The sequence below is a fragment of the Theobroma cacao genome, chromosome 2 (assembly GCF_000208745.1).
Source record: "Theobroma cacao cultivar B97-61/B2 chromosome 2, Criollo_cocoa_genome_V2, whole genome shotgun sequence".
Lineage (NCBI taxonomy): Eukaryota > Viridiplantae > Streptophyta > Magnoliopsida > Malvales > Malvaceae > Theobroma > Theobroma cacao.
The window spans coordinates 31,333,075-31,356,535 of NC_030851.1; the positions used below are offsets into that span (position 1 = coordinate 31,333,075).

The following is a 23,461-nucleotide window of genomic DNA, read 5'->3' on the forward strand; positions in this document are numbered from 1 at the left end:
CGTGTTCGATGTCCGTACGGGAGGGTGGGTGGGAGTTTTGAGTTTGGGACGAGGATATTGGAAGAAGAATTTTTTTATTTTTTATCTGGTTTTCCTTTCAAAAGTAAACAAAAAAAAATGTTAATCTTTAATTTGAATAAGACTCTGTGTTCCATGGAATTACCGTAATACCACTGCAGGCTGAAAATGCTTTGCGTCGCCTCTGCGACATCGTTTTCTTGTTGACACCTGCATCCAAAGGTGCCAATAGGATCAAAATGCAAAAGATCTTCGACAGAAAATCCAAAACCCAAAAATTATTGGTTAGTAATTTTTTTTATAAGCCCTATTGGTTAGTATTTATTGAAAGAACATTATATATATGCTGACGTGAATGTTTATGTGAAAAATCCATGTTCATCACAATTCACAAATTTAATGTTTATGTTACATTTATGTTATTTATTTAATTTAATACATTATTCAAAAATATCAATATTTTCTAAAATCTTCATAAAATCTTTTTTTAATTATTTTAAAAATTTTAAAAACACTATCTAATGATGCCATCTATTTTTCTATATGACATCATATATTAAAGGGAAAAATCCTACCCTTCTTAAGTTCACTAACCAAAATTATTAATCTTCAACTTAGATTAAACCGGATTAATCCAAAGTAAAAGCAAGGGTTAGATTTTCCATTAAATGTTGTTTTTGAACCTTTGGAAAAGAATTATGTTTAATGTATTTGGAACAGTGCTAGTAATTAAGTTACATAATTAGAACATTTGATATCATATTTTTTTCTAAATAATTTAATTTATTTTCAATTGATACGAATTGGGAGGTGTATAAATACAACAGCAGAAAAAAAAATGGTGCAAATTGAACAAGTTTAATTCAATTCAATGAAAGATTATTTATTATTTTATCATTTTCCATTGCTAAATAATATTGTTTTAACATAAATTTGAAATTTTGTCAATTTTTTTTTCAAAAAATTTAAATTTCTTTTTCTTTTGAAAAGTAAAAATATAATTTTTTGATGATATGTTAATTGGATATATGTATTTTTTATATATATTATAAATTTTGAAGACTTCAATATAATTATAGAAATAATACTAATTTGATATACTTTAAATTGTACCTACAAAACTATGAATAAACACGTGTTTGTCATCAACCATGCATGTCCGAACAACAGTGTTAAAACATTTTAAAAATGATTAACAACTTGGTATGACAGATGTTACTCATAAATTTCGTCGGCATTTATTTTTTTCCCCCTCTTTACTTGCGAACATTTTTGGATTAAGAAACAAGAACAAATTAGCACGTGATGTCCAGCAACAATAAATATTAACCAATTATCTCTAACCTAACCCCTTGCCTTGTTTTGTGTACCATCTTTTTATTGAAAGAGAGGTTGGTGTACCCAACAGAAACCTGGAAACCAAAATTGGCATCTTATTCTTATCCCCTATACTTCCATGGCAAGCAAAATTTTAAATATAAACCCACGTGGGGATTATATGAAAAATGATTCCTATTTTTTTTTATGAATAAACGTTATCGCCTCTCAATTTTAACTGTTTGATTATGTACATAAATATATTTATTTTTAACTTCAAAAAGTTATCATTGTTTGACTTTTTATAAGTAATTTTTAAATTAATTACCGGTTAAACACTTTTTAAGTATGTCTTTTTTGAAATTTAATTCGCTAAAGTTATTAAATTTTACCGTAAAAAATCAAACAGTAACAATTTTTTGTTACCGACAAGGCAGTAAATGGTAGCATAATTGGACTACTATTGAATATTTTAAAGTTTTTATTTTATTTTATTTTGAATTTTAAACCCTTAATCAACTAAATGAGCGAAAGGCCGCATAGATTGTGGGGTCCAACAATAGTTGGTGAATAACCACGAAACACGAGAGCGGGGATTTTTTCTTTTTCTTTTTTTTTTTAATTTTTTAAATTGAAGTGGGTTAGGGTATTGCTATTGCCGATGCTTATCCAAATTGCCAGCTAGGAAACTGAAGTGGCGTGCTGTCTGGGGTCATCCTCGACTAGCCCAAGTCAAAGTCTATTTTATTTTATTTTTTTCATTTTTTGAGGTTTGTAAGTAGATTAAAGAATGAAGGAGAAAAAAACACAGAAAAAATTATTAGTACAATAATTACTTATTTTGTGGGAACCAAACGCGTGGCCCAGGCTGTCATTTATTAGCACACAGCTCATCCCTCTCTTCCACTCCCGAGTTTCAACTTATAACAATTAATTAATGCTTTTGGCCTTTTACTTCAAATTACCCATGCCATTACTTGAATTTACAACAAAGACCCCCTCCAGTTTTGTAGCTTAGAAATACTTAAAATAATATTAGTATTAATAGGAGGGAAAAAGGGGAGAGTGGAAGATGTTTGTGAAGATTGTCCTGTCGGCTGATGCATGCACCCGATTTTAAAACAAGTGTAGAAATATCTAGGGTTTGTTTAAAGCTTAATCACGTACTAGTATTTTATAATACCAGCATTGTTTGTGGAGTCTCTTCCTTAAAGACGAAGAAAACAATAGTCATAGTTAAGGAGGGAGATAAAATTATTTACGAAGGCAATTTAAATTAGCCAAAACTTATAAAAATAAAAAGATTTAGAATAAGAATTTAGCTAACATTGTATAAAGTACATCTTTAACTAAGATATTGAAAGCAATCCTAATTAGCCAATGCACAAAGGATAATATATTTTACAATAACTATAATAGGTAGGGCTTAGTTAGACTTGGAGTCTGTGGCCAAAAAAAAAAATTAACATATAGGTGCCTAGCCTTAATCTCACCACATTTGACCTATGATTTGTCCATTAATTTAAGAAAACAAAGTATAGTAGACAAGGCAAAATGTGTTGGAGGATAATATTCTTTATTCTCTACCTAAATTTATATATATATATTATATATATATATATATATATATATAGTTTGTTTAGCTANTTGTTTCGGTTAGTAAACCTACCCCTAATCAACCTTAATCAACCCAGGGTTTTCTTCACATTCTCATAATTATAGCTTAACCTTGATAATGAATAATTATTGTTTGCAACCAGACCTCCAAATCTTTCATGTAGAAGACAAAAAAAAAAAAAAAAAGAAAAAGAGACGAAAGAACAATCTTTATTGTTCAATTGTCATATTTCATTCTAATAAATTATGCATAATATATGTATATATATTCTTCAGACCACAACCCCAAGGTCGCAACCTAACAATAGGTAAATTCATGTTAATTTCCACTCTCCACATCGATGCCCAAAAAAATTTACCTTTTCTTCGTTAAAAGAAAATATATTAATTAAAAAAAAGTATTACTACTATTTCATATAGTCATAAACAACATGACTTTGGTCACTCAAATAATTCCACAAATCAATTTTATAATAATTTTTTATTAATAGTATCATTAAAAAAAAAGAAAAAAAAAAAGCTCCACTAGTAGTGAAATAAACCACCTATTTAAAAAAAAAGTAGTGAAATAAAACAAAGTTTCAATTCGAATAATATTAATCCAAATCATCTAAACTATCTCCATATTGATTATGCATGCAATTTATACAATATTGAGGTAAAATAAATATTTTTAAATTTCTCTGCATATTTTGTTAATTATTCCCAACTAGACAATTGAGCATTTCAACAATTAAAATTTAAGATTTTATTTTTTGAGATTTTGATGTTCAAATAAAAAAATGGGTGCATTAATAATGCAAATTGTTATTTTTTTTGTAAAATAATGCAAATTGCTGCTATTCTCAATATAATTATCCTAAAAATATCATTTATAAGCAAATATTGTTTTCTAGCAAAAGTTATTTTAAAATAAAATCACAAACAGATATTAAAACCATAAAAGTAGTAAAACAAAAATACTTAATTACTTATAATTTTAATTCTAAAAAAATCAAGATATTTGACCATCTAATAGCCTAAAAAAGACCATAATTCAATTTATAACAAAATGTAATAAATTTCACTTGCAATTTAATCACTTGAATTCTATTCTATAATGTCAAAATTTATGCCATTTCCTTCCCTGTTTACAAATAGGCAAATAGCGCCAAATAGAAAGGGGTATTTATGTAAAAACAAGAGCTTAATCCAAAAAAAGAAAAACCATGGTTAAAAAAGTAACCCAGGTAAAGATGGCAAACTTTGATATTATCCTATTCGCAAATGGCAATACAATAATAAATAAATATAACAATATATATATATATATATATTCTTCACTGTTTCACTCTTCTCATTTCTTTCTTTATTTCTCTCCAATCTCTATTGAAAATCCAACACACCCTCCATTGTCCTCCTTCCTCTTTCCTCACGCGTTCCTCCTCTTTCTACTTTATCTCCTTCAACTTGAACCGACTTTCCGATATCCGTTTAACCCCCCAAAACCGCCTCTCATCGGCCGTGGATTTTTCAACCGCCGTAACGGCCAGGTAAGCAGCTCCCTCCAGAATTTTGACCGTTGCACCGTCGTTTTGTTAACTCCCTCCCTCTTCTTGATCTACTGTTATTGATTCACTATCAGTCCCTTCTAGTGTTCCTTATCTCTTGTTTGGTCGCTTAGAAAATGCGGGGAAAAGAAACCAAATCGATGTTTTTCTTTTCTTTGTTAATATCGTTTATTTTGGTTACGTTGAACCGAGGAACCGTATAGTTAGTGTTGATCGGTTTTACCTTTATAATTTTTTACAATTAGATAAAAAGAAATTCGATCAACTAGAATCTTTATTTTCTGCTGAGATTCTTGGCGTGTAACTTCGACCATGAACTGTATCATTAGTTTTCAGTTGTGTTCGTTTCTTTTAGTTTTTCTGTGTTCGTTTTTTTTTTTGTTGTACTATATTAATTTGTTGAAGTTGTTTGTGCGTAGCAGTGACCTAAGATTTCGAGTTTTTCTTTGATTTCCTTTATTTGGTTATCCAGTTGGCCCTCTTCTTGTTTCTTATTATTTTAAATTATTGTTTATTTTTTGGTAGAGATATTACCTAGGATCAAAGAAAGGTTTCGGATCTTGTTTTGGCAAAGAATAAGACAAAGAAAACTCTTTAAGGCTTCTTTTGTACTAATTGTTATCATTATTATTTGTTTTGGCCATACTATTAAACTGAACAATTAATATGAGAATGCTAAAGAATGATCTGTAAGAAAATGTTGTAAAATATTGTGAAAAGTCACAACTGTAAAGAAAAAAATCCAGAAAGAATGATCCGGGCTTGATATCTATAAAGTGTTAGTAAAGTTACTCTGTTATTTGGTTTGAGTAATGTGAATGAGCGCTCAATTGATCTATATTTTATTTTTCTCTGACATTTTAATCCGAACATTTTGTTGTAGTGCGGGTTTTTTTCGTATGCCTTCGTAGAATAAAATTTTCATGGCATCAAGAACATGTGCAAATTTTTTACACCTAGTTTCTGGAGACCTACTTGATATTCCTCAAACTCCAAGAGCTCTCCCTCGGGTGATGACTGTTCCTGGGATCATCTCTGACGTGGATTATTGTAGCAGTAATGATGGGGATTCAGATGTTACTTCTTCCGGTTGTAGAGAACGCAAAATTATAGTGGCAAATATGTTACCTTTGCATGCTAAAAGAGATGCAGAAACCTCTGAATGGCGCTTCAGCTGGGATGAGGATTCACTCCGACTACAACTAAAGGATGGTTTTTCTCCTGAAACGGAGGTTATATATGTGGGATCTCTGAAGGTTGATATAGATGCCAGTGAACAGGAGGAAGTGGCCCAAAAACTATTAGAGGAATTTAATTGTGTCCCTACATTTCTACCTCAAGATTTGCAGAAGAAGTTTTATCTTGGTTTTTGTAAACAGCAGTTGTGGCCACTTTTCCACTACATGTTGCCCATTTGTCCAGACCATGGTGATCGGTTTGATCGTTTTCTATGGCAGGCATATGTTTCTGCTAATAAAATTTTTGCTGACAAGGTTATGGAAGTAATAAATCCAGATGATGATTATGTTTGGGTTCATGATTATCACCTGATGGTTCTTCCCACATTTTTGAGGAAATGCTTTCACAGAATCAAGCTTGGGTTCTTCCTCCACAGCCCATTTCCTTCATCAGAAATATATCGAACATTGCCTGTTAGGGATGAAATTCTGAGGGGCTTGCTAAATTGTGATCTAATTGGTTTTCATACATTTGATTATGCACGGCATTTCTTGTCTTGTTGCAGTCGAATGCTGGGCCTTGATTATGAATCTAAAAGAGGGCACATTGGTCTTGATTACTTTGGCCGCACAGTGTTTATTAAAATTCTGCCTGTAGGAGTTCATATGGGTCGACTTGAATCAGTGTTAAATCTTTCCTCTACTGCTTGCAAGGTCAAAGAGATTCAGAAGCTGTTTGAAGGGAAAAAATTGATTCTTGGTGTAGATGATATGGATATTTTCAAGGGCATTAGTCTAAAACTACTGGCTGTGGAGCAGCTCCTACGGCAGCATCCAGACTTGCAGGGTAAAGTAGTCCTGGTTCAGATTGTGAATCCTGCTAGGGGCTCTGGGAAGGATGTTCAGGAAGCAAAGAAGGAGACATATCTGACTGCTAAAAAGATCAATGAGGTTTATGGTTCACCCAATTATCAGCCTGTGATTTTGATTGATCGTCCTGTTCCTCGTTTTGAGAAATCTGCCTATTATGCACTTGCAGAATGTTGCATAGTTAATGCTGTGAGGGATGGGATGAACTTGGTTCCATACAAGTATATTGTTTGTAGGCAGGGAACTCCGTTTATGGATGAGGCTCTGGGTATAAAGTCAGATTCTTCACGAACAAGCATGCTTGTTGTGTCTGAGTTCATTGGTTGCTCACCTTCTTTAAGTGGAGCGATTAGGGTAAATCCATGGGATATTGATGCCGTTGCTGAGGCCTTAAATACAGCTATTACCATCCCTGAGTCTGAGAAGCAATTGCGACATGAGAAACACTATCGGTATGTTAGTACTCATGATGTGGCTTATTGGGCTCACAGCTTCGCCCAGGACTTGGAAAGAGCATGCCAAGATCATTATAGTAAACGTTGCTGGGGCATTGGTTTGGGCCTTGGTTTCCGAGTTGTCTCTCTTTCTCCTAGTTTTAGGAGGCTGGGTATTGATCACATTGTTTCATCTTATAAGCGAACAAATAGAAGAGCAATATTTCTGGATTATGATGGCACTGTTGTTCCTGAAGCTTCCATTATTAAAACTCCTAGCCCTGAAGTTATCTCTATCCTTAAGACTCTTTGTGACGATCCTAAGAACACTGTGTTTATTGTTAGTGGGAGAGGGAGAACTTCACTTAGTGATTGGCTTGCTCCATGTGAGATGCTGGGTATAGCTGCTGAACATGGGTACTTCATAAGGTATGCTCCTTAAAATGTTTTGAACATTTAGCTAGCAGTAAATTTAAATGCCTTAAAATAAATTAAGGCCTTTTCCATTCTCTTCCTGCAGATGGATTAAAGACTCTAAATGGGAAACCAGCCCTGTGGGTGCTGACCTTGAATGGAAAAGGATTGTGGAACCTGTTATGAGCCTGTATAGAGAAGCAACAGATGGCTCCAGCATAGAGACTAAGGAGAGTGCTTTGGTGTGGCACCATAAAGACGCAGACCCTGACTTTGGGTCATGCCAAGCCAAGGAATTGTTGGATCATCTGGAGAATGTTCTTGCAAATGAACCAGCAGTTGTTAGGAGAGGCCAGCATATTGTTGAAGTTAAACCACAGGTATGACAAATTTGTTTTTCCATTCGAAATGCTGGCACCTGTCCTCTTCCCTTTCTAATATCTATGCTCGTAGTGTTGTTGAATCGAGCTTTCTAATCAATGTTCTTTATTATTCAGGGAGTAAGTAAAGGGTTGGTTGCAGAAAAGGTTCTGTCAAGAATGGTCAATGGCGGGAAGCCACCTGATTTTGTGATGTGTGTTGGTGATGATAAATCCGATGAAGATATGTTTGAGAGCATATTAACATCTGTTTCTAATCCATCCTTGCCCGTGGCTCCAGAAATCTTCGCATGCACTGTTGGGCGAAAACCTAGCAAAGCAAAGTATTACCTTGATGATGCTGCTGACGTGTTGAAATTGCTTCAGGGTCTTGCAACTGCTACTAGTTCAAAGCCTAGGTGCCTCCCTGAGATCCAGGTTTCCTTTGAGAGTACTGCTTGACTTAAACAGAGTGGCTGGCACAAATTTACGAGTTGTGATGGAATCTCTGATTTGCTTCAAGGGATTTCCCTGAATGAGGGAATTCTCGATTATAACTTATCTGAAGCGTTGTCGGTACTCGCCAGATTCAGTTGTAATGCTATACCAGCTCTTGAAATGGTACACTTGGCCGGAGGGTGATTGGGAGATTTGACTGTGATGGAGACCTGACAACTATGCTTTATTCTTGTATATGGTGATGTCGGTCATAGCGCCAGCAAAAATTATGGGATCAGTTCACACGTGTTTACAGTAGTTTTCTTACTGAGTAGAGGCACCGTTAACTTGTATAGATACATTGCTTTCCAATACAAAATGCCAATTTGATTTCAGTATGGCATGTCATGAGAAATGGTCCCCCCGAAGAAAAGGATTTATACATCTTAAAAGTAGAGTAAAGACATTTGGGTTAAGTTTTAGTTGCTAGTTGGTTCAAGATTGAATGAGCTGTTTGGGTTGTAAGATATATGGAATATGTGCCTAGGCCCAACAAGGCCTTGGACCTCTTTTTATAGACACAAAGTCTAGCTCGTGTTGTTCCCAATGCAACAATGTAAAGGTTCTGAATGGGAAAAAAAATGATCAGTCCTTTTGGGAATCATTGGTCAGATTCGGTGAAGGAAAGAGAATCGAATAAAGAGGGAAAAAGAAAAGAAGAAGAAGGTGGGAGAGGCCTGATATTTACCCGTAGCAATTGTTCTCTCTTTGTGATGTCAAGACAAACAAGAAGCACAATGGAAGCTGTTACATCAGCTCCGCTTTGTTCCTTCTTTTGGTCTCTTGGCATGCTGGGCAAACCCTTGACCCTATATCAAAAGACACAAGCATGTGCCATGCCTATGCCATTGCCAATGCATTCATGATCAGCAACGAAAATAAGGCAGAAAATATTTGTTGACCAACAAGATACAAAGCTGCCATTTTGCAATTGATTTTAGCATCTCTAAAATCTTTCATTTCATTAGAGAACTGAAAGGAGGGAGTGAGGGGAATCTGCCTCCCTAGTGCAAAAGAGCCTTTGTTTACTAGTACAAGTATATATTTCATCACTTTAAAGACGACCAAGTCCAACTTGATAGCTATCCTTATTTCACATGGCATTATTTAAATTGACAACTTGCTATGGGGCAAGCAGAGGTCGCTATCCTCCTCTCACCAACCTAACTTTCATCACCTGATACACCAAGCCTGTCCATGGCTCAAATCAAAAGAAGAAAATGGGTTGGGTGGCTTGCTCAGCCCATTTTTGCTGCCAGTTTCTCTCCTTGGTTTTTTACACCCAAATCTTTTACTGGGTTATATAGACTACAAATCATGTCAGGTGAATTCAGCAAGAGCAATATAGAAGAGAGGATGGTGGTGGACCACAAGACCACCAACTAAAATTCTGTCATGAAAATCATTAGGGTAAAGTAAGCATTATTCTCGACTAATTTCCTCTTTAATAACCTGAGTGAAACCTGGCAGTGGCAGGCATAGTCTACATTTGACAAGTTAACAAGTCCAGCATGCCCTTGGCTTTAAAGAGGCCCACCTTTCCTTTTGCTGATGTATTATTGAATGCTCAACCGTGGGAAATCTAGATCCCAAATTACAGTGGCGACTTTAGACATTAGGCAATGCTCCCAAGATAAAAGCAAGTAAAAGAGTAGCCATTTCTTTACTCATTTCTATAAAAGAAATAAGAGAAAGAAAGTGTATAGAGAGGTGGACGAAGCAAAACATCAGTGCCAGCGGTATGAACAAAAATGCCCATTAAAAATACACAAACAAGAAAAGAAAAAATAACCGGGGATTTAGGTAGAGAATAAATGTAACGTTGTTGCTAAACCATTCTCTTTTTCTGTAACAAAACCAAACCCTGTAGTATTTAAGCCTTCAAAGACATAATCACATCATATTGATTCTCTCTCTCTCTCTCTCTCTCTCTTACTCTCACTGTCACACTAAGGCCCTCTGGCTATTTGGCATATTTTTTTTCTCACTGCTTTTTCTTCCCTTTCTTGTCTCTTTCTTTCCCTTCTCTCCTCCTCTTCACACTCACTCTACTCTATACGCATTGCTCTCTCACCCTCTCCTTTTTATGGTTATTGAAAACTAGAAGGAAAAAAAAGGAAAAACCCCATTAAAAAAGCACACTGTTTTTCTCTTGCTCACAGTGTCCATTCAATTTTCTGCAAAAGACCCAGATTCCTACTAGGGTTTGGGTTTCTTCTTAATGTTGTAAAGCGTGACTCTCTTTTCATATCTAAGAGCTTTGTTGGTTTTTCTTTTTTCTTGTTGAAACTTGAAAGCAGCAATGGGTAAAAATGTGCTGGTTTTGGGTGTTGCTCTTTTGCTTCTGCTTCTTCTTGGAGGTGTCTCTTCAGCTCCTACTACTTCTTCACCTGCAAGTAAGCTCCAAACGAAAAAAAGAAGAAGCTTGCTTTCGTATTGATCTGCCTTTAGTTTAACGCTTATTTTAAACACTTGCTTTGATGGCATTTGATTTTTTTTTTTTTTGCAGAGATCGTTAGTGGATTTTTCTCTAATGCTTTGTCTGCTTTTATGAAATGGTTATGGTCACTCAAAACTACCACCAAAACAGGTTTAGATCGCCGACTAATAGAACTCACATTTCCTTTTTTTTTTTTTTTGTCTTTGGCTTTGGAGATTGGCATCTGATATAGTGGCGTCCATGGGATTTATGTGTATATAGCAATTACTGGCCGTCCAATGATGAAGTTTGAGGGTGGATACAATGTGGAGACTGTGTTTGATGGAAGTAAGCTTGGGATCGAGCCTCACACTGTTGAGGTTTTGCCTAGTGGTGAGCTGCTGATTTTGGACTCTGCTAATAGCAACCTTTATCGGATTTCTGCTTCCTTATCTCTATGTAAGTGGGTTTCTTCTTTCTTGGGATATTATTCAAGTGGTTGGCTTTGTTTTAATTTTGTTGCATTTGCCTTTTAGTAGCTGAATGTTTTGCTTTGTTTGTTTAATCGAGCTCTTTACTTTATATTTGGTTACTGAATGTTCCAAGTCTTGTTATTAATGGAAAACACATGAGGTATTTGCATCTGTTGGCAGTCAAGTCCAATCACTCAACTTGCCTCATAAAGGACAGTGCACGTTTTTGCCTAGTTGTTGTACCTTCCCCATTTCCATCTCAGTCCTCAGTGCAATTTTTTATTGTCATGGCCTTTTTAGGGCTAGTTGTTTCATGTGTCAAGCATTTTAATGTAATCCAAAATGCATTTTGACTGATTTTTATATTTGAAGTTTTGAAAGTTAGATCCAGATAAGAGATAACATTCCAGTAGCAAAACTATTGATTAGTCAGAACTTAGAAAAAATGGTATAGTTGTTCTACCGATGTTTTATCAATATTATTACATTTTGCTGGAAAGAAGATAGCAACAAATAAATCTATCACTGAAAGCAGTTCTGTCGTTTGGAGGATTATAACTTTTTCTATCTGAACCTGGTAATTGATAAATGCTGTCCTTGTATCTATCATAGACATTTCGTGAATTAATGGAACTTTCTTATTGCATTCTTGCTCAGTTTTATTATTATTAAATTGTTTTTATGCAGTAACCCATTCACTGCAATTTTTATGTCCACTTGTGTGACATCTCAACCATTTTACTCTTTTTTCACTCTAGTGCATACTTAAAACCTCTGTTGAGATTGATCATGTGTAAAGGTATAGGTGTCTATTCATGCAATTCTATAGTAATCCTATTCTTTGATTTTTCCCATGGGCAAGTCTTTTCTTGTAATTATTCCATTTAAATTTATGGGAGAACCGCAGATAGTAGACCTAGGCTGGTTGCTGGATCCCCTGAAGGATACTCTGGACATGTAGATGGGAAGCCCAGAGAGGCAAGGATGAACCATCCAAAAGGGCTAGCCATAGATGACAGAGGGAACATTTATATTGCAGACACTATGAACATGGCAATCAGGAAGATAAGTGATGCAGGTAAGAAATGTAATCACCGAGCTGTCCTAAAGAGTAATATTTAGTGCATTTCTTATTTTGACTTGACTATATATAAGTCTTATATACATTATGCTCCTTGCCTCTTACCTCCATGTCCCTACTATTCTGTGTCCTAAACATTTGCCATCATATTTCTAAAAAATGTCAATTGGATTATTTATGTTTTTATGGCAAGCTTAGCAGCTTTTAAACTTTCTCAATGTCTTATAATGTTCAAAGGATGCTGTCAGTACTAGCATTCAAAATAGGGATGGTTGTCAACTATTGCTGAAAGAAGTGAAATATTCTTCAGGTGTTACAACAATTGCTGGTGGGAAATGGAGCCTGGGAGGGGGACATGTAGATGGACCAAGTGAAGATGCAAAGTTTTCTAATGATTTTGATGTGGTCTATGTTGGAAGCAGTTGCTCCCTTCTCGTGATAGATAGAGGAAATCAAGCTATCAGAGAGATTCAACTCCATTTTGATGACTGTGCTTATCAGTATGGAAGTGGTTTTCCTCTTGGTAAACTAATCCACCTGAAGATCTTTCATTTGTTGTTGGTATAGGAGGTTTATACATTATAATTTCCGTCATTGCAGGAGTTGCAATTCTTGTCGCAGCTGGCTTCTTTGGTTACATGCTAGCTTTGCTGCAACGTAGAGTGGGCACCATTGTATCTTCCCAGAATGTAAGTATTCAGTGTTATTTTTCATATGCAAATTCTTTACATATGATTCTCCTTGGGGATATTTTCGCTTGGCTTTTGCTTTGGCTGAGACTTGTATGTAAAATATTAATCTCAGAAAGTGTTCCTCAATCCTAAGCTTTGTTCTATAACAGGAGAAATAGATGTTTGAGATCAAAGCTTGATCCAAGATGAGGGACAGCAAACTCACCCCCCTCCCCTTTTTTTTTTCACTTCATGATAGCTGTTTTGTTTTTGTTAGAAAAGAAATTCACCCCTAGTTCATATTGCGTAATTCATTACTAAAATGGCAAAATGACTTTCATCTAAAATTAAGATTAAAAATATTCTAAAACATAGTGAAATGCTTACATTTGTTACTATGCTCATGAAGGATCAGGAATCAGTAAAAGTGAATGCTGCTGTATCGAGTCCATATCAGAAACCCCTGAAATCAGTCAGGCCACCTTTAATCCCTACTGAAGATGAACCAGAGAAGCAAGAAGAAGGCTTCTTTGGATCCCTTGGGAAGCTTTTTGCCAATGCTGGTGTTTCTGCTTTAGAAATTTTGGGAGGAGTAATTCCTGGTCTTAGAAAGAAGCCACTAAGCTATCAATATCAGAGCCAGCACCAGCAACAACAGAAACACTCAATGTCCTGGCCTGCACAAGAGAGCTTTGTGATACCAGATGAAGATGAGCCCCCTTCAATTGATACACGAACCCCCACTCCACGGAAAATGTACCCCTTCATGTCCAAGGATGCAGAAAAGATCCATCAGTTGCGTCAAAGCCGGGCCTTCTACAGTGGATGGGATACCGATATGCAGCAGCATCATCATCGCTATCAGTCATCCACCCCGCATACTTACTATGAGCAGAGCAATGAGAAAACCAATGAGATAGTTTTTGGGGCAGTTCAAGAACAAGAAGGAAAGCGGGAAGCTGTGGTCATAAAGCCTGTTGATTATGGAGACCAAACGTATGATCATCACAACATTCGGTTCCGATCAAACATGGGTTACAACGGGGGTTATTAATCACACACAACAGAGATTTTGGAGTACTTACCTCCTTAGAAGCATGATATTGGTCCTTAAAAATTTAGGATAAAGCAGTTACGATTTGTTGATAGAGAAATGAGTGTGTGTGGCCTGTGGAGCAGCTTTAGTGCTACCTGGGGTTCAGTCTCGGCCGGCCTAAATATTGTAAGGCTACTGGTATAAAACATCATGAAACTCTCTTTTCTCTTATTCATTTGTCAGCTTCTTATAAAGGTTGTCCAATTTTCTCTGCAATTTTTTGTGGCAAATGAGGTCAGTCGAAGGGGTAGAAATATTGGAACAGCATCTCATACTTCATAATACAAAATTTGAAGGTCTTGGGCTTGCAGTGCACGTGATTTCATTATGGGTAGAAATGTTGGATATGTATAAACAATCATGTTACTTTAGACAGAAGGTTGAAGATCCACCACCATGTTTTAGTATTTTGGAAGGGAAAATTATAATCATGGCATAATCTATATGATACCCTCACTTTACCCATCACGCCCCACACTATCTTTCCTATTTTCAAATTTTCACGTTGTCAGAGAATACTTTCTATCCAAGCACACAGCGACCCCAGCTGCTGTGTGTAGTATGGGTCAACCTTCATTACCCATATCCTGTTGAAAAAATGCATTATTAACGAGTTGATCGCAACTGCGGCCCATTAATAGCGTGAACACCTGTCTATTTGAGTCGATATCGGAAGCATTTCTTTTCTCTTATTATTTTCCTTCCCATTCAAACAACTGAATAATTTTTGCCTATCCCTCCAGGCTCCACTGCCCAGAAAAGAAAGTGAAAGACGCACCACACATGCGTAGATTGTTTCCAAGCACATCAATCGAATTGATGCGTTTCTTCATGAACTGATGCAATTTGGAAGCGTAAACCCACTGATATTTAGCAATGTATACAGTAGTTTCATCAGGCACAACCATGTTTAGATAGTTGAATATCAAGGATTATCACCGATTCTCGTATTACAAAGCCCATAACAATACCTAGGCATCTAAGATACAGAATTTACATTCCTACTTCATTCATCTTCTCTTCACTAAACGTGAGCTGCTCGCACCTGGCTTCACTATTGCAGTAGTTTCTTCAGCTTCGTTTGCAAACTCCATAACGTTAGCTTGTATCAATGCGTCTATCCTTCCATGGCAGTCAGCTAACACGGTACTGCCATTTTGATTCCCATCTCCTTGCTTGAAAATGAACTCAGATGTGTATGGCAACTCTAGGTTTTCATCACAACAGATCAAATCTTTCAATTGATCAGAAAAAATCCGTGACTTTTTTACCTCAGGATTACTCAAGTCATCGGAATCAAGCAAAGAAACAATATCCTTTTCTGAAGTACGATATTCCACAAAATTAACACTAAACAAAAGAGACATGTGAGAAAGGCACAACCAAAAGAGCTTCAGCATAAATAGATAAAGCTTGGAGTTAGCAACTGCGCTTTTGATGTCGTAGCAGAGTATCGCTACTTGTTTCCCCAAATTGATTACGCAATGGTTCCATATCTTGCTGAATCTGATGAGGGTGAGGCCTTCCTGTCTACAGAGCTTGGTTAGAAAAAGTGTACTTAATCCTTTTGGACTGCGGAATAACATGATAATGAGTGATACTTACATGGGGGATGATATAAGGGCGAAGTAAAATCCCCATAAATAAGCCCAGTAAACATGAAAGTCCCAGACCTAGGGTCCAAATTGTAACTGCTCCAAGCCCTTAAAAATTAAAATATACAAACAATAAATTACTATCCCTTCAGGTTAAAGCCAGTACTGGTATTAAATATTAATGCATCCGATATAGGTTAGAATAATTCTCAACAAGGGGACAGACTCTCCTTCCTGTAACACTAGTTCTCTAGAAATAATGAAAAGATAAAGAGCTATTAACATGTTACCCAAAGGGGGAACAGTTACGAGCCGATGTACACTTTGAGCTTTGATTTTTCGAGTTAAATACAAAAATTTGGATCCCAAGTGAATTTAAATGCAAGTGCATCTCATGCACACTGCCGTAAAAGACACATAAGCATCTTAAGAATACGTTCTTACAGAAAGCAAGGTGATAACATATATTTTTTCTTCCATAAACGATGCTATCAAGTTGCATTTTTACAGAAAAAATGTCAAAATTTCATGAAGCATTGACACGTAAGGGGCTATGGACGGATGTGGATGGGGCATGAATATGGACAGCATACAAATATAAACACTTTTTGCATCTACATCAACTAATTATATGCAATCCATGATGGTTGAAATGTTCAAAGATTTCACTGATCACAACCTTTTGGCATATCTTGAGAAAATCAAATATCTGCATATATTAAGCTGTTCATTATCTCTCTCTTTATCCACCAAAAAAAGCAATGATAGAAGATAGAACTCAAACAATCCAAAAACATATCAACCCAAACAAAACAAAAACCATTTTCCAGCCAGACTTGACAGCAACATCCTCAACCGAAAACAAAAAAAAATCCATCTCACTGCAGGCACAACAAAAAACACTTGGCAGCTAGAGGACACAAACAAGCTGTGGCTCATCGAAAACAACAATGTTAGCAAAAAAACACACATAAGTCAGGCAGTAGATGGTCCCTAATTCAGACAAGAAAGGATCAAACCATGTGTCTACAAAATGTTTTGGAAAATATTATTCGGACGTTGAAATCACTGAAAGGTTGCGCTTTGGCCGCATAAACTTGTAAAACAAATCGGCAAGCAACTTTATAAAAGTGAATTCATGTTCTGTGCGTATGAAGGTGCATCAATTAAAACAAGAAATTGATACCGAAAATTTGCCCTGATGGAGAGCTTGTGGCGCAATCCGCCGGGTTGAGATCAATCTGGCGAACCGATTGACTGCCGCGTTCCACAACCAGTAAAATGCATCTCTCCGCGACTATAGCTAACTCAAAATCATTAGAAAATGTTGCGTTCTGCGCCGGCCCGTCTTTGTTGCCTACTGTCTTTGAGTAACCGCCGGCGATCGTCGTCACAGCACCTAATGATTTTATAAAATTAAAGAAAAAAGAAATAAAAAAGAGAATTCAAATTTTTTAATAAGAAAACGGATCACTAATTATGGATGCGAAAAAACAACAAAAAAACTGAGACCTGAGGGGGTGATTTTCCTAATGACGTGGTTGCCCCTATCAGCGACATAAACGTTGCCTTTAGCGTCGAGTGCAAAGCTTCTCGGGTTATTGAATCGGGCCTGGCCCAATTCTCCGTCCCAAAGACCCGCCTTTCCTTCTCCTGATGATATCCGTTTTACCTCGCTTTCTGCATTTTTTTTTTATGAAAAAAATCATTTAAAATTTTAAGATATTCATGCCATTTTATTCTTTTTTATTATTTCAAAAATTTTAAATATACATATATATATATACATATATATATATATATATATATATATATATATATATATATTAAAGAAAACGGTAGGATTGGTGATGAATGATGATGAGTACCGTTAGAGAGGGGAAATGATACAGTGTAGAGGTGACTGTTGAAAGAATCAAGGACCAGCAGATCAGAGGAGCCAGGAAGAGCTAGGACTGAATATGGAAATATCTTCAGCTTGTGGCAGTCGATCACTGTGGTCACCGTGTACCCCTCTTCCAGTATTATCTCGCTAGAAACTGTAAAAGTAGAAGAGAAGGAAGAGAGTGATAAAAATAACGGCGTCTATTATGGAAAACAAATACAGAGAAATTATTGATTTACCTAAGCTGAAGAAAAGGAAGAGAGTGATCAAAGACAATTGTAAAGCCATAGTTATAATTACGATGATCAGAACTCCTGTATTCTCCAGTGCTTTTAGTTTAAGCAAGACAGGTAAGTATAAGCCTTTTTTCTTTCCAGACGTGTAGAACACGTAGTTAGAAAAAAAAGGACGGGAGAGAGAATTCCTGTAAATTGCTTTGTGGATCAGGTGTTTTCTGCGCTAACTTTGATCATCGTTGCCACAATACAGGTGTGATTGGGACCGTCAAATTTCTTGATCTGATCCTTCGGCTTTGATATGCTTGATCATTGATAGTCTTAAGCCACTTGGCCCAGAAATGGACGACCTCCTCTTAAGGGATGGCCCAACAATTCGTTGAAGAGAATTAAGTTTGGCCTGGACCGGCCGCCAGCCGACTCTAATTCGGACCAGAACCTTAGAGAGCTACCCAAGTCAGCCTTAGACTGTAGACTATATTTTAATTTTATTGTTTTCAAGTATATTTACAAATTAAATTTTTAATCAAATATATTATTTATTCAGTAAAATAAACGGTTTAAAGTTAGATTGAGTCAAGTTCGGATGTAGAAAACTCTTAGCTTAACCTGAACCCAGAAGTGCGTTGGACTTTTAAGTTTAGACATTACAATTATACATATAAATGCAAAGAACATATCAGTCTATATCAGTATAAAATTAATTCAATTTTATATTTTTTTGTTCGAGTATCAAACCATTATATTTCATAATCTATTTAAATAAATCATGCAGACTAAATTTTAAGTTAGATAAAAATGTCTAACTATTTATTTTACACAATAAAATTTCGATCGTATAAATATATTAAAAAAGATAATATTCTCGATCAATATTATAAAGACGTCGTATTGACTTAAAATACATGCATTATGAATAAATTGTTAAACCCAGTGACCTGTTTATTAAAATATTAATCGCACATAAGTTATAAAAAAATGTAAAACTAATTGATTTTATGTCTATGTAAATTAACTCTTCCTCTTACGGATATATATATTTTCATTTTGTCCATCAATTATTTTTTTTAATGAGTATTTTTGGAGACACACAATTTCACTCAATAACTCATAATCTCCCTTTAAGAGGGTTAATCTTGCAACGATTCAAATTATAACTTTTGTTTTAAAACCTTGAAAGTACATTTGGTTAGTAGAATAGATAAGAATAAAATAAAATAGTTATTCTATGGGAATAAAAAAAAATAAGAATAGAATAAAATAGTTATTATGTAATTTAGTACAATGAATAGGACATGAATTACTATTATGATTTATTACAGTATTTGATTAGTAAAAATAACTTTGAATAAGAAAGGAATAGGTGATAGAAAGATGAAAATACCTTTTATTATAGTAGTATTTATTTTCATCAAAATAACACATTGTATATATTATTATGATGCAAAATTCGACCTCGGCACAGACAAAAAGGAAAGAGAAATTTCTTGAGGGTTCTAGAAACTTATCTAAGCAATATTTTCTTCCCAATAATCTTTTTAAAGTACAATATTTGATAAAAAGAAAACTCACCAAGGAATAAGTTTTTTCCCATTATGAAGAATGTTATGCCCTTTGAATAATTTTGGTTTGTTCAATAAAGATAGTTGCAAGCCCAAGACATTAACCAAATAACAAAAAATAAGACAGCAGCAAACTAAACCCAAAACATCATACAATGAACAAAAAAATAAGGCACGGGAGCATGTTCAGTTCAACCCATTTTCCTATACATCAAACAAGTACCTGATTGCAGATCGAGTTGGAAAAGTGGATAGTGGATAAAAGCAACGCAATTGGAAAGTGGATGAGAGAGAGGCAGTGGCGACTAGCGGAGTTGGAAATGGTGGAAGAGAATAATGCGATTGGAAGAGAATGAGGGAGAGGAGGAAGAAAGAGAAAAAATGATTTTATATGGGTAAGGCTGTAGTTTTCTAAACTTTGTTAGCTTTAAAATTATTATAGTTTTTATTATGACAAAATGATTAAATTTGCTTGAATATTATTTGAGTGATCCTTGACAAGTTTTTAAAACGTTTAACTCTCATACATATGTTCTTATATAGTTACAAGCTTAACACTTTAAATTATTGAACTATATCTATAAGCTTGTATGATTTAATTGTATGAGTGCTTATGATTCCCATTTATTAAAGTCTTATTTAAAGATTAAATGAAAATCTAGATATACTCATTAAGGGGGGAGTTTTGAATATATTTTTTAATGATGATAAAAAAGGGGAGAAGGAAGATTAAGTTAAATAAAGTTTGATAGGTCTTTATGTTTAATTTATATGTGTAATGCTTAATTATGGTTTTATTTAATATTATGGGCTAGTTATTATAGATATTCAATATATCTTACTTAGTTACTGCAGATATTGTATATCTTATTTAGCTACTGTAGATATTATAAATATTTCATTGTAAATTTTTAAAGAAAACTAGATACATTAGCTAAGGGGGAGCAATCCACATTATGTATAAAGATTTAAAGCATTCATACTGAACATAGATATTGTACTCTTAATCTAGGAGTGTTTTGTGATCATCAAAAATATGAAACAGAAAATGTTGACTTCATATGTTTTTTATGATAACAAAACGTCATCATTCTTTGATGACTAACTTCATTCTTAAGTGTGCAAGATTAAAATTGAATCCCTTAATGAAAATGTTGTTTGAAAGCAAGTTAAGAAGCTTGCCATGATACTAGAATAGTTAATCAGTTAAGAAAGGAAAGAAGAAAGGGATTAGTGAAAACATAACATTATTAACTAATTAACATGAAACCTTAACTAGTAAAGGTGAAGCTGGGCACTATATAAAAGCAAGACAAAGAAGCCTTAATCAATTAGCATTAGGCTTAACTGATTAAGAGGGTGCTGGAAACTAAACACAAAAGTTTGCTAATCGGTTAATCAAAAGGGCTAACCAATTAAAGCTCAAGTTTGAAGTACCTATAAGCGTCAAAAATTCAAATTCAAAGTAATAGTAACCATTCAAATACGCCAAACCAAAAGATTTCAAGTTGGAGAATTCTTAATTGGTTAGAGCCTATTTTAATCGATTAAGGACAAAGGAAGAAAAACTTCAATTAGTTAAAAAGGAGGACTAATCAATTAAGGAAAGGATAATGAAGAATGTTGCTTGAAAACAAAAAGTTTTTAATAAGTTAAAGCCACAATGAAACAGACTACAAGTCAGAGAGGGCTTAATCGATTAAAACTTATTTTTAATCGATTAAAGGTTCATTACCAACACATTCGAATTTAACCGCTAGAAGATAAAATAACAACAAAAAACTATCTCCAATAGCCAGAATCAGTCTCCCAAGTATTTAAAGCTTTTCCAACAGTAAAAAATGATAGAGAGAAGTTACTAAGAGTTTAGAAAAGCTTAGAAGAGCAAAAATCTTCTCTTTTGCACTTGTACTTCACTCATATCTTTATGAAAGTGTTTGAGTTGAAGCTTGTATAAATAAGGTTAGTTAGGTGATCATTTGTACCTCCTTTTATCTTGTATTTCTTATTCATTTAAAATGTACAAGACACTCTAAAAGGTAGTCTAAGTTAGGGTAAGCTTAGGATTTGTTGTAAAAGGTTTGAAACTTAGGTTAGAAACTCACCTTGTAAAAGCTTAGTGGAAGCTGTTAATTCCACTAGTTCTAGTAAAGTTGGGTTGCAAATCCTTGATGGAGAAGATCAAGGTAGTGGATGCAGGTTAGGTGGATCGAACCATTATAAAAATTGTATTTTGTCCATTTCTCTTAACCTTTATTTACTTGGTGTTTGTTAACATCAACAAGTCTTCAAACCATCCATCGTAAATTTTCCGAACATATTTTAAATTTTAAGAGCTATCCTTAAAAATATTTTTGAGTGCTATTCACCCCCTTTAGCCTTCCTTTTGGGACCAACAAACTTACGAGGGGTAGTTTCATCTTAATGATTCTGAAAGTTATTTTATCAAGCATGGAATAAATAATACCAAGGGGGGTTGGGTTTAGTTAAAGATGGCTTTTTATTGATTTTGAGGAATAGGTAAAACTTAAGAATTGCTATTCTTTACCAAATAGCTAACTAAACAAGAAAAGCAAATAGTAGTTGAGAATAGAGGGAGAATAGCTTAGCTATTCCCCATACCAAACATGTTGTGAAAATTTATCTCATCTTCATTGCCAAATACTTACATAAGTTTTGTGGTTTAAACCCCAGAGAACTTAGAACGGGCTTGGTTTAGCTTCAAGATTTTGCAAAGAAGTTTAAACCTTCCATACATTTGAAAATTTAAGATCAAAATACGCACAAAGTCCTTGTACTCATGCATTTTATCCAATTTCGTTATTGTATTCAAAAGCGAAGTAATTCGGTCTCTTGATTTTAAGAATTACTCCAATTTATTCTTTCTCTCAATGACATCCAATTTTGTCATTAAAGGTAATGATGTCACTGTTGATGTGACACTAATATGACAATTTTGGTGACATGGCATCGCATGATAATGTGGTAGTGCCACATGGCACTAATGTGATGATGTGACAATGCCAAGTGGCACTAATATGCTGATATGTTGATACCACATGACAATGTTGAAATGGTAGATTGAGAAAAAAAATTTTACCAAAAAAAAATCTGTGCTACGTCATAATGATTAAATTGAACAAAATGTATAGTATAGAATTAAATTAAACAAAATTGAGTGTTAGGATTAAATAGAAAATATATTTAGAAAAATATAAATATATGAGTAGATGATACATATATTTATTAATAAGCCAAATGTTTAAGTGTAAAAGATTTATGATGTTAAAAAATATAAATAAATATTTTCTTACTTGATTACTTGATTCCATAATAGGTACATTAATCTATCTTCTTTGCAAAAATTAAATTTAAATTCCCCTTCTATAAAAAAAAATCTAAGATTTAATAAAGTTATTTTTATAAATATCATTATTAAAATCATTATCACTTAATTTTCTTTTTTTATTAAACTGAATTTTTATTTTAATGAGATTATTTAATAATCCATTTATAAAAAGAAACAAAAAGATTTAATTGTCTTTTTTAACATAGGTATGAAAACCAAAATAAGCCCATTAAATGTTTTAATGACAAAATAATTCACCAAGAAATCATCTCATTTAATGTTGTGATTTTGATTACTTGACAAAATATTTCTTTCCTTCTAAGTATTTTGTTTACCTTATAATTAAATTTAAGTTGTTAGTGCCAAAAGCCAAGAGCTTGATTCTAGCTATGATTTCAATTTGACAATTTAAAAAAAAATGACAAAAATTTAATTGAGATTGGAGGCCAAAGAGACCACAAAATTTATTAAACCCACAAATTAACCTTATAAATATTTTTTTCAATCATCAAACCGTACAAAACAAAAAAATATTTATTATTTTTGTCTAAATTAACATTATCATTGTAACATTTTTATATATGTTTGGATCCAAAGTCATAAAGATGAGCTTAGTTTGCATTCCAAAAGCAGGCAATAGTTCAGAATAATCAAATAACTTTGTGATCCACAATGAGTAAACTCCACCAATTAAATTTATAATTATTTTTTGATTAAAAATATGTAATTGTTAATAAGAGACGATTGATGATGCACGGCGATCTTCATCAACAACCGGAATAAGTGACTATTACACAAGGGTGTGGCCTTTAATTAAAATGTTTCCCTAACATTGACTT

The 23,461-nt window shown here is 34.2% G+C and overlaps 3 protein-coding genes across 5 annotated transcripts; 2 read left to right on the forward strand and 1 right to left on the reverse strand.

The window, feature by feature from the left end:
• Positions 4,289 to 8,774, forward strand: LOC18609414 (probable alpha,alpha-trehalose-phosphate synthase [UDP-forming] 9). The gene is made up of 4 exons (XM_007044509.2): positions 4,289 to 4,484; positions 5,386 to 7,413; positions 7,505 to 7,778; positions 7,896 to 8,774. The coding sequence occupies exons 2-4, from the start codon at positions 5,426 to 5,428 to the stop codon at positions 8,217 to 8,219; spliced, it is 2,586 nt and encodes an 861-aa protein (XP_007044571.2). The 5' UTR covers positions 4,289 to 4,484; positions 5,386 to 5,425; the 3' UTR covers positions 8,220 to 8,774.
• Positions 10,217 to 14,305, forward strand: LOC18609415. 2 transcript variants are annotated; one of them, XM_018115384.1, is made up of 7 exons: positions 10,217 to 10,651; positions 10,765 to 10,845; positions 10,957 to 11,133; positions 12,055 to 12,225; positions 12,539 to 12,751; positions 12,829 to 12,917; positions 13,309 to 14,305. In XM_018115384.1, exons 1-7 carry the CDS (start codon positions 10,558 to 10,560, stop codon positions 13,951 to 13,953), a joined length of 1,470 nt encoding a protein of 489 aa, XP_017970873.1. In that variant the 5' UTR covers positions 10,217 to 10,557; the 3' UTR covers positions 13,954 to 14,305. The 2 variants fall into 2 exon arrangements, with proteins under 2 accessions (XP_017970873.1, XP_007044574.1); XM_007044512.2 differs by having other exon boundaries at positions 13,315 to 14,305.
• LOC18609416 lies at positions 14,841 to 17,993 on the reverse strand. Of its 2 annotated transcripts, none has more exons than XM_007044514.2 (6): positions 17,715 to 17,993; positions 17,459 to 17,629; positions 17,103 to 17,270; positions 16,777 to 16,989; positions 15,601 to 15,698; positions 14,841 to 15,525 (listed from the first exon to the last, which is right to left on the reverse strand). In XM_007044514.2, the coding sequence occupies exons 1-6, from the start codon at positions 17,761 to 17,763 to the stop codon at positions 15,415 to 15,417; spliced, it is 810 nt and encodes a 269-aa protein (XP_007044576.2). In that variant the 5' UTR covers positions 17,764 to 17,993; the 3' UTR covers positions 14,841 to 15,414. The 2 variants fall into 2 exon arrangements, with proteins under 2 accessions (XP_007044576.2, XP_007044575.2); XM_007044513.2 differs by having other exon boundaries at positions 14,841 to 15,521; positions 17,715 to 17,988.

Coding starts and splice junctions, on each gene's coding strand:
- LOC18609414 (XM_007044509.2), top strand. CDS start 5,426: ATGGCATCAAGAACATGTGCAAATTTTTTACACCTAGTTTCTGGAGAC. Junction 7,414..7,504: donor GAACATGGGTACTTCATAAG/GTATGCTCCTTA, acceptor CTCTTCCTGCAG/ATGGATTAAAGACTCTAAAT. Junction 7,779..7,895: donor TTGTTGAAGTTAAACCACAG/GTATGACAAATT, acceptor TTTATTATTCAG/GGAGTAAGTAAAGGGTTGGT.
- LOC18609416 (XM_007044513.2), bottom strand. CDS start 17,763: ATGGCTTTACAATTGTCTTTGATCACTCTCTTCCTTTTCTTCAGCTTA. Junction 17,271..17,458: donor ATCATTTCCCCTCTCTAACG/GTACTCATCATC, acceptor AAAAAAATGCAG/AAAGCGAGGTAAAACGGATA. Junction 15,699..16,776: donor TCCATCAGGGCAAATTTTCG/GTATCAATTTCT, acceptor TTAATTTTTAAG/GGCTTGGAGCAGTTACAATT.
- LOC18609415 (XM_018115384.1), top strand. CDS start 10,558: ATGGGTAAAAATGTGCTGGTTTTGGGTGTTGCTCTTTTGCTTCTGCTT. Junction 10,846..10,956: donor CAAAACTACCACCAAAACAG/GTTTAGATCGCC, acceptor ATGTGTATATAG/CAATTACTGGCCGTCCAATG. Junction 12,918..13,308: donor CCATTGTATCTTCCCAGAAT/GTAAGTATTCAG, acceptor ATGCTCATGAAG/GATCAGGAATCAGTAAAAGT.